The 10,980-nt window shown below is 41.7% G+C and overlaps 1 protein-coding gene across 5 annotated transcripts in view; it reads right to left on the bottom strand.

Annotated features, from left to right (window-relative positions):
• Positions 1-3,778: 3,778 nt before the first annotated feature.
• Positions 3,779-10,980, bottom strand: part of LOC133446062 (LIM and senescent cell antigen-like-containing domain protein 1) — a 46,129-nt gene continuing 38,927 nt past the window's right edge. For 4 of the 5 annotated variants that reach the window (XM_061723808.1, XM_061723807.1, XM_061723805.1 and 1 more), the window contains exons 10-11: positions 5,238-5,427; positions 4,106-4,244 (exon numbers count right to left, since the gene is read on the bottom strand). In XM_061723808.1, coding sequence (XP_061579792.1) covers positions 5,283-5,427 — 145 coding nt within the window. In that variant the 3' untranslated portion in view covers positions 4,106-4,244; positions 5,238-5,282. Of the gene's footprint in view, positions 4,245-5,237; positions 5,428-10,980 lie in introns of all 5 variants that reach the window. The other variant, XM_061723806.1, reaches the window with a different exon arrangement.

Genomic DNA, 10,980 nt, shown 5'->3' with positions numbered 1-10,980 from the left:
CCCTTTATGACCACAGGATTCCCATCTTCCAGTAGGATGATGGACCATGTCACAAAGCTTAAATCAAGTCAAACATGACAGAGTTCACTGTACCCCAGTGGCTGCCACAGTCCCCAGATCTCAATCTAATAGAGCACCTTTCACATGTGGGCAACGATAGATTCCCATCACGACGTGTAGATGACAAATCTGTAGTAACTGTGTGATGCCATCATGTCAATATGGACCAAAATCTCTGAGGAAGGTTTTCAATGCCTTGTTTAATCTATGGCATGAAGAATTTAGGCTGTTCTGAAGGCAAGAGAGGGTCATACCCGGTACTAGTATGGCGTATACCTAGTCAAGTTAGAGTTGGTTAAATTTGAGTCACTAAATCCCACTTTTTAATCTTAAACCTTATACTGAATTACAAACCGGATTTGGTTGAAGTTGGGAAATTGTGTAAAATGTAAATAAAAACAAAATACAATGATTTGACAAATCCTTTTCAACCCTTATTCAATTGAATACACTACAAAGACAACATATTTAATGCTCAAATGCTCATAAACTTTATTTTATTTTCCAAATAATAATTAACTTAGAATTTCATGGCTGCAACACGTGCAGTAGAAGTTGGGAAAGGGCATGTTTACCACTTCGTTACATCACCTTTCCTTTTAATAACACTCAATAAACGTTTTGGAAGAGAGGAGACTAATTCTCTTAGCTTCCCATGTGGAATTCTTTCCCATTCTTGCTTGATGAACCGCTTCAGTTGTTCAACAGTCCGGGGTCTTCTCTGTCGTATTTTACGCTTCATAATGCGCCACACATTTTCAATGGGAGACAGGTCTGGACTGCAAGCGGGCCAGGGGAGAACCTGGACTCTTTTAATTCGAAGCCACACAGTTGTAACACGTGCAGAATGTGGCTTGGCACTGTCTTGCTGAAATAAGCAGCGGCGTACATGAAAAAGACGTGGCTTGGATGGCAGCATATGTTGCTCCAAAATCTGTATGTACTTTTCAGCATTTATGTTGCCTTCACAGAAATGTAAGTCACCCATGCCATGGGAACTAATGCACCCCCAAACCATCACAGATGCTTTTGAACTTTGCGTTGATAACAGTCCGGATGGTCCGCTTCCTCTTTGGTCCGGAGAACACGACGTCCAGTGTTTCCAAAAACAATTTGAAAAGTGGACTCAGACCACAAAACATTTTTCCATTGTGCATCAGTCCATTTTACATGAGCTCGGGCCCAGATAACCCGGTGGCGTTTCTGGATGTTGTTCATAAACGGCTTTTGCTTTGCATGGTAGAGTTTTAACCTGCACTTACTAATGTAGTGATATACTGTATTACTGACAGTGGTTTTCTGAAGTTTTCCTGATTTGTTGATATTCTTTACACACTCATGTCGGTTTTTAAGGCAGTGCCGTCTGAGGGATCGAAGGTCACGGTCTTCAGTCTTGGTTTCTGGCCGTGGCGCTTACGTGCAGTGATTTCACCAGATTTTCTGAAACTTTTGATGATATTATGGACCGTAGATGTTGAAATCCCTACATTCCTTGCAATTTTGCTTTGAGAAATGTTGTTCTTAAACTGTTCAACTATTTTCTCATGCAGTTGTGGACTAAGTGGTGACCCTCGCCCCATCCTTGCTTGTGAATGACTGAGCATGTTTGGGGAGGCTCCTTTTACACCCAATCATGGTATCCACCTCTTCCCAATTAGCCTGATCACATGGGATGTTCCAAATAGGTGTTTGATGAGCTTTTCTCAGCTTTCTCAGTATTTTTTGCCAACTTTCCCAACTTCTACTGGACGTGTTGCAGCCATGAAATTCTTAGTTAATTATTATTTGGCAAAAAACCATTAAGTTTATCAGTTTGAACATTAAATATGTTGTCTTTGTAGTGTATTCAATTGAATATAGGTTGAGAAGGATTTTCAAATCATTGTATTTTGTTTTTATTTACATTTTACGCAATTTCCCAACTTCAACCGAATCCGGTTTGTAATATCAACAAAGTAAAACATTTTAACCCAAAAACATGAACACAAGCACACTGCTGGTACTGACATACATGTTTATTCAGATGAGCTGAGAGCACTGCACTTATATACAGAAAAATTGCATTCCATTTAAGTCAAGTAAACATGCACTTAGGACTTCACAACCACTGTCAAGATAGAATACAGTCAGAGGAGTATCTGCTTATGAAGTGTCATCTCTTTAGCACAGGTAGTAACATATCAAATAAAACTATGTACTGGACTATTTTTAGTCCCGCTGCAGTTCTGCCTCCCAACAATCAGTTCCCTGGATTGGACGCTTCAGCATGGCAGGAGAAATACTGTGGCAACAGTTGTGAAATGCAATCTGATGTGGAATGTGTTTTAACTATTATTAATATTGAAGGCACACATGGAAAGCAAAATTCAGAATAAATGAAGCCTTTCCAGAAAGATCATACTAGGCTTCCTTTCCAAAGTGGGTTTGAGCCCCGAAGAAATTAGTATGTTTCCTTAAGAGGATAACTTTCTCTGGATTACAAACATCACAAGCAACGTTTTGACATCCAATAATACTTCCACATCCGGCCTCTGCATGTGTCAGGAGCCATGACGTTAACACTGAGTTAACAGTTGCCGTGCCATAAATCCTGACTGTGAAGCTTACAGTGTTTGTTGACACCACAGCAGTAGGCGTTGTTCCAACATAACACAATGCTTAAAGCTGCAATTAAAGAGTTGAACTAAACTGCAGTGTAACAGGCTTTTGCTTCGCCCGCATCATCTGTATTTACTGTAAAAATGAGTGAATTAAATAAGAAAAAGGCAAGATTATAAACACCATTAAATGCCAGTTAGCATAAAGACGCATCTTAAAAATGTCCAGCATACACACACTGTTAACAAATCAATGGAACATGTTCAGCTGATGACTGAGTCTTTAACTGTTGCATACAGTAACATATCATTGAAGTATTGATGCACAAAGAAAGTGAAACTTTTTAAGTTATTTGCGAAAGCGAAGAAAACACATTGACTATATCTAAAAAATATACACATTGAAATAATAATAATAAAAAACATAATATACACATTTAATATAACCGTATTTTTCCAGCTTCCTTTGAGTTTAGTCAATCATTGAAGAAAAAGGAAGAATTTTATATGCATCATAACAAGTTGAAAAAACAACTGAACAATCTGTCAGTAGAGCTTTTGAGTCAGATTATTTCAATGTTTGTTTTAACGCAGCACAAAGGAACTTTTGCTCTTTTTACCTCTGCAGGTCCCTGTTTAGGCGTGTTGGTTAGGTCACTTATACCACACTGTCCGTGATTTACTTTTGTTTCATCTATTGTTCAGTCATTTCTTTCTCTTTCTCTCACTATTTTCTCGAGTCTTTTTGTGCTTTTAATGCCACAATTTCCACTAAGAATGTGAGCTGTTTCATCCTTTTTTCTTTTTTTTTGAACAGCTGTTTCAGTCTAGTTTTGACATAGTTTTGACATGTGACATCGTACCATAAAGCTGTTGCAAGAAACAACTGGGATGGGAGCCTAAAGTGACTTTGGCTGGTTGTTGCTGATAGTCGGGCCTGCAGGAGCAGGATGACAGCTCCTAGGAGTATTAAAATATTCCTTCAGGCGAATAGGAAACTGACATTCTAACATGAAAATAAAGTCCTTTGTGCTGCTTCAAATCTCATGCTGTTATAAAATACAGGACCTTTATCATGTGTATATATTCATATATATATATATATATATATATATATATATATATATATATACATATATATATATATATATTCATATATATATATTAGCAGTGAAATAAGCAAATATATGAAAATATATAGTGCAGCATTTGAGCAACAAGGCACTTAATAAGTTGAAGCAAAAACTCCTGACTGACCAGCAATCTGACTGTTGAGCCATCTGCCAGCTTCAGGAACAAGAAATCAATGGTAAGCACTTTCCATCTGTGACTGTAAGTGTTAAAAGTAAAGTGTTCCACTAAAATAACCAACGTAAATGTAACATAAAACACACCAATTCTGTCTTAAATGACTGTCAGGGTTGAGCATGAGCACGGTCACTTCGCTGCCCCGTCTCATCTCCTATGGGTGTTTACTTCCGTGCGACGGCTTCGGACAACTTCTTCAGCCTCTTCTTCAGCTCCAGGGGGAACTTTTCATAGCACTTCTTACACACCGGCTTCATGTCGAACTCCACAAACTTGTTCCTGTGATGAAAGAACGAGCAGATATGAAGCTAGATCTCAACACTCCTGCAAGATTGTTGTCTGTGTCAAAGCTCCATGTGGTAGCATTTGCTAGCTGCCGGCTACACTCTAGCATACTTAGTCATTCCTCTAATATTCTTAATGATCATCTCCCCAGTGGGATATAACATAATTTTTAAACATGCATGTGCCATGGAGGATAAAGAAGATGGTGCACTTTGGTCATTTCATCACAAATTGTATGAGATGTTTGCATTGTATCAAGTTTTGTAAAACATGAATAAATAACTGGCCTTTCTGTGAAACTACTGGCAACTTTCATGTTATATCTTTCTTATTTTTTGGCTGTAAATGCAACACAAATGTGCAGTATTTTTGTGTTTACATTTACCTTTACGTTTATATATCTAGTCTTTTAAAAAAGACAGCAGAACATCACTTAGCCTGGACTCAGGTTCGCATTAGTGGATTTCTCAGCCTTTTAAATTTGAAGAAATGTTATGACTGGTGGGTAAAGCGCTACATAAAGATTAAAATTCTTCATTTCCTTCTCTAAACCCTTTCTCTCAGCTGCATCTTAAAAACATTCCCTCTCAAAGCGTGCAAACGCTGCCAGGATCGGTATGCGCGTCATACCTGGGGGAACCTCGGCATTTCTTCACCTCAGGCCGGAAAGCTCCCGGAAATGATTACAGCTTTACTCTTTACGCCAGACACACTGGGAGACCCGTGAAACAAAGCTTTCCCTTCATCATGTGACTGATCTGATTTTCCTGTATGCTTAGTGAGCACTAGTCTAAAGCCTGGTTGCCATTTCCGGCTTAGAGGTGGTCTAAACATTTTCAGTGTAATGTCACTCCGACGTGCTTAGCTGGTTTCTGTTCGCCTGCTAAATCTCCGCGTTCATTGTTCACTTGAAACGCAGGGTGAATAAGTTGAATGTTTGAGGATTATCTGAATGAAACAAAAACAGAAAAGGAGATGGACACTGACCAAAGGAAGGAACAGATGAAGGGAGGAGAGAGGAGAAAGAAAGGATCACAGACACATGGGTATCAGTGACTTCTTCTTCTTCTCTTTCGAGTCGCGCTCGCGCTTGGTCAGTCTGCGCTTTACGTCATCTGGAAAGCGGTCATAGCAGTGTTTACACACCGGCTTCAGATCCACCTCCACAAACTTTTCCCTGACGAAGCAGGGAGGATGGAGAGGTGGCCACGGGCGAGAGAGACAGGAAAGAGGAAAGAAAGGGTAGTTGGAGAAAAAGAAAAAGGGCAGAGGAGATAAGAGTTGAGGAGCAAAGGGATAGGACCAAGTGGAAAACAAAAAACAAACAAACACAGAAATACAAAAAGAAGAGAAAGGTGAGATGTCAGGAGTAAGTATGAGAAACAAAGTTAAAAGCAGAAAAAGTCTTAGAGGCATAACAGAGCACAGAGACGAGCCTGCTCCCAGATAAGGAGTATATAATTCATTTCAAATGAGTACCCACATAAAAAAAAGAGTATTTAAAGGGATTGTGACATGAAAAACACATTTTTCTTGATTTTTTGTGTTTTGTTGGGTGTCTTGACATCAATTACACCCAAAAAACAACAAACTTTTAACATTCAGTGTATTGTGTGCTTTCTGGGATTTTCCGCATAACTGTGCAAAAACGGCTCATCTGGTTTGGTGGCGGGCCGTGACGTCAGGGCCCGCTAAATCACCGCCCCCTCCACCCAGCTCCCTGCCTCCGCTCCTCTCCAGCGCACCATATGGCGCTTTTGCATTAGTCTCACTTCTCCCCGGTTCTACCCGCTATGGCCCCGTTTTGCGCTTTCACACTAGGGCTGAGACGGGTAAAGCCGCTCCAAGTCGGTACTTTTTTCTGTAACCATTTCAGCCAGGTTCTTAACGGGCTGAGAAGGGACTATTTCTGAGGTCACCACCCTCCTCGCCACTGATTGGTCGGGGGGCGGGGCCGTCACCACCCTCCGCGCCTCTGATTGGTCGGGGGGCGGGGCCGTCAGACGTTTGAATCAGGAAGCGGGAGTCAGAGCGAGGCGACCCGCGGCTCGCGGCGATTTTATTATAAAGCACAAAACGTCTGTTTGGTGATCCAACTCTGAGGTGCAGATGTTCATAAACCTGGTGGCTGTCGAAAAAAAATTTAAAAAGCGATGTAGACGGGCTGTTTTACTCTCAGCCGCTCCGGCTCCAGCTGATTTCTCATCAGCGCTGACATGAACAAAGGTGTTGCGCAATCGAGCACGTCACAGCAGCTTCACCCAAACCTGCCCGCTTCTCACCTGGCAGTGCGAAAACACACAGTGGAACCGTGTAAAGCCGTGCCGAGCCGAGTCGGGCCAAGTAAGTCCTAGTGCAAAAGCGGCATTAAAGGCTGATTTATGGTTCCGCGTTACCCCGACGCAGAGCCTACGGCGTAAGGTTACGCGGCGACGCGCACCATACGCTGAACCCTACGGCGTAGGCTCTGCGTCGATTTAACGCGGAACCATAAATGAGGCTTAACAAGGAGCTGTTTAGAGCCTCTTTTGTTCTAATCACCGGAGGAAAACTGCTAAGAAGACCCGCGGCCACTGACTGGACTTAAGATAAGGGGACAGTGCTGCTTGCATGCCTTTATTTTTATGATTGTTTGCTGTGGTTCGCCCTCCTGCTTTTCCGTGCATGCTTCGCCTGTCGCTCTCGGCTTAATGCCGCGTTCCATTTACCTCGGAAATCGGAACTGGGAACTGGGAATAGCAGCCATCTTTGAATGGTATTTGGAGCAGAGCTGAGCAGAGCACCTGTGTGAGCAGAGCACCTGTGTGAGCAGAGGTGAGCAGAGCACCTGTGTGAGCAGAGGGCCAGCAACAGCAGCAGCAGCGGCGGCTACCACCACCAGGCCAGCAGTAGCTTCCACCACCAGGCCAGCACCAGCAGTAGCGGCGGCTACCACCACCACCGGCCCAGCAATAGCAGCAGCAGCAGCAGCAGCAGCAGCAGCAGCAGCAGCAGCAGCAGCAGCAGCAGCAGCAGCAGCAGCAGCAGCAGCAGCAGCAGCAGCAGCAGCAGCAGCAGCAGCAGCGGCGGCTACCACCACCGGGCCAGCAGTAGCTTCCACCACCAGGCCAGCAGCAGCAGTAGCGGCGGCGGCTACCACCACCACCGGCCCAGCAGCAGCAGCGGCGGCTACCACCACCGGCCCAGCAGCAGCAGCGGCGGCTACCACCACCGGCCCAGCAGCAGCAGAAGCAGCAGCAGCGGCGGCTACCACCACCGGCCCAGCAGCAGCAGCGGCAGCTACCACCACCGGCCCAGCAGCAGCAGCGGCGGCTACCACCACCGGCCCAGCAGCAGCAGCGGCGGCTACCACCACCGGCCCAGCAGCAGCAGCGGCGGCTACCACCACCGGCCCAGCAGCAGCAGCGGCGGCTACCACCACCGGGCTAGCAGCGGCAGCTACCATCAACTCCAAGCACCAGGCCGAGCCCAGGCTCCTTCAGCCATCCACCACCAGGCCCAAGCACCAGCAGCAGCCAGCTCCACCAGGCTCCAGGCCCTGGCTTCAGGAGCTCCATCCACACGAAATCACAAGGTAAAAAGCTGTTAATCTGTTGTCTAACTCATTGTTAGTGGAGATCAAGAGTTGAGATGGCGATGAAAGTGCTACAGAAGGACATGGAGGAGCTGAAATTGTCAGTGGAAATGATGTCTGCTAATGTGGAGACCATGTTGAAACAACAGGCTATCATAACAGAGCTAATGGGTGAGGTGAAGCAGCTCAAAAGACAAAATACTGAACAAGAGAAGAAAATTATTAGTCTGGAAAACCGCCTGGACAGTCTAGAACAATACTCCAGGATGAATGATGTGATCATCTCAGGCCTGAAGATTAAACCACGGAGCTTTCTCCAGGCTTTGAAAGGCCCTGCCTCAGAGAGCAGCCCGGAGCATGAATGCTCAACTGAGGAGCAGGTAAAATCATTCCTCAGTAGTAAAAACATTGACATTAATATTGACAGTATCGAAGCATGTCACACACTGCCAAACAAGAGGCAGAATGACAGGCCAGCAATACCATCCATAATTATTCGATTTGCAAACAGGAAACACAAAGTAAATCTGCTGAAACAGGGTAGAAAATTAAAGGGCTCTAATGTATACTTAAACGAACATCTTACCAAAAAAAATGCAGACATAGCAAGAAAAGCTAGGGCTCTCAGAAAACAAGGCAAAATTCAGTCAACTTGGACTGTCAGTTGCAAAGTCTTCATTAAACCTTTGGGTGCAGCAGAAAATTCAAATGGGGTATACATCACTAGCATTGATCAACTGGAAAAATTTGACAGAGACCAGTAATCTGTAGTGTTTCCATTCCTAGGGATGAAATGCTATTGTTATATGAATATTAGTCATGTGTGTACTTTTTACATGTACTCATGATGGAGATTGAACAGGATTTAGATCCAGACCTTAATCTTCTTAAGAACATTAGTGAAAACTGTCTATATCACACAGACAGTCAGTTCAATGCAAATATTACATATGAAAATGGTGTATCTATTATTCATTTTAATAGTAGGAGTCTTTATGCACATTTTAATGATATAAAAGAGTATCTGAAGGTTTTTAAAAATGCTTTTAGCATTGTTGCTGTTTCTGAAACCTGGATTAACGATGAGAAGGGTGCTGACTTTGCTTTAAATGGTTACAACTTTCACTACATCAGCAGAGAATCTGTAAAGTATGGTGGTGTTGCTCTGTTTGTAGATGAAGGGTTATCTTACAAAGTTATTGATAAAATGTCATTGGTTGTGGACAATGTGATGGAGTGTATCACGATTGAGATTGACACTGAGAGAAGGAAAAAGGTAATGGTTAGCTGTGTGTACAGAAAACCTGGTTCTAATATTGAGTTATTTATAACAAATATGGAAATGTTATTTGGTACGCTAAAGCAGAGAGTAATTTATGTCTGTGGGGATTTCAACATTGATTTGTTGAATCCCCAAAAACATAAAACGACAGATGATTTCATTGATGTCATGTATGGTATGAGTTTGTTTCCAACTATATCTAAACCTACCAGGATAACAACCCATAGTGCAACCTTAATTGATAACATTTTTACTAATAACGTGGATAATAACAAAAGTGGTATATTGATAAATGACATCAGTGATCACCTGCCGGTCTTTGCAATTTATGAATGTAATTATAAGAAGAAGAGTGTGTTAAATGAAGTCAAATATAAGCGACTCAGATCTTCTGAATCCTTATCTGCATTCAAACACGAACTGTTGAAATACAACTGGAAAGGGGTTTGTGAGGAAACTGAGGTTAATATAGCCTATGATAAATTTCTAGATATATTTATCAAACTTTATAATAAAAATTGCCCCATAAAACAATATAGTAACAAGAATAAATATGTAGATAATCCCTGGATGACCAAAGGATTACAAAACGCGTGTAAAAAAAAGAATTCATTATACAGGTTATTCATTAAGCAGAAGTCAGTTGAAGCAGAGTTAAAATATAAAAAATATAAAAATAAATTATTAAATATTATGAGGGCTTGTAGGAAAGACTACTATACAAGACTAATAGATAAGAATAAAAACAACATTAAAGGAATATGGAACATATTAAATAGTGTCATTAGAAATAAGCCAGCTGAGCTCACATACCCCGACCTTTTTGAGTACAGGGATGAGAAGATCACAAACATGAAAGATATTGTTGATGGGTTTAATCACTTTTTTGTAGGTGTTGGTCCAAATCTAGCCAAAGAAATAAAAGGAACAGGGAAGGTTGCTGAGGAGGTGGCTTGGGGGGAGAGAAACTCTAACTCAATCTCTCTGGAAACTGTGGACAAAGGGGAAATTATAGAAATTATAAAAAATAGCGCTAATAAAACATCTACTGATGGAAATGATATTGACATGGCATTGATAAAAAACATCATTGATGGGATCATTGATCCCCTTTCTCATATTTATAATCTTTCATTGAGATCAGGAGTATTTCCAGACCAAATGAAACTGGCTAAAGTTATCCCTGTACACAAAACGGGTGATAAACATCTATTTACCAATTACAGGCCTGTTTCCCTTCTGTCCCAGTTTTCCAAGATACTAGAAAAATTATTTGTGGTTCAATTGGACAGATTCATAGACGGCAATAAGTTGCTAAATGATGGGCAGTATGGGTTTAGATCATCAAGATCAACTTCCATGGCTTTGTTGGAGGTAGTAGAGGAGGTTACAAGTTGTATGGACAATAAGAAATATGCACTGGGTGTGTTTATTGACCTTAAAAAGGCATTCGACACAATTGATCATGGATTGTTGTTAGAAAAGATGGAGAGGTATGGGATTAGAGGGGCAGCACTAGACTGGCTGCATAGTTACATGAATAATAGACAACAGTTTGTACAAATTGGAACTTATAAATCATTGAGCCTAAATATTACCTGTGGTGTCCCCCAGGGGTCAGTACTAGGACCCAAATTGTTCATCTTATATATTAATGATATTTTTAAGGCATCAAATATTTTAAAACTGGTTGTTTTCGCTGATGATACAAATATTTTTTGTTCGGGGGATGATTTAAATCAACTCATAAACATGGTTAACATTGAATTATCCAAATTAAAAGATTGGTTTGACAAAAACAAACTGTCACTAAATCTGAGTAAAACAAAGTTTATCATATTTGGAAATCGCAAAATAGATATAGAAATTAAAGT

The sequence above is a fragment of the Cololabis saira genome, chromosome 6, assembly GCF_033807715.1.
Source record: "Cololabis saira isolate AMF1-May2022 chromosome 6, fColSai1.1, whole genome shotgun sequence".
In the NCBI taxonomy this organism is placed as follows: domain Eukaryota; kingdom Metazoa; phylum Chordata; class Actinopteri; order Beloniformes; family Belonidae; genus Cololabis; species Cololabis saira.
This window is presented reverse-complemented; position numbering and strand designations above follow the sequence as displayed.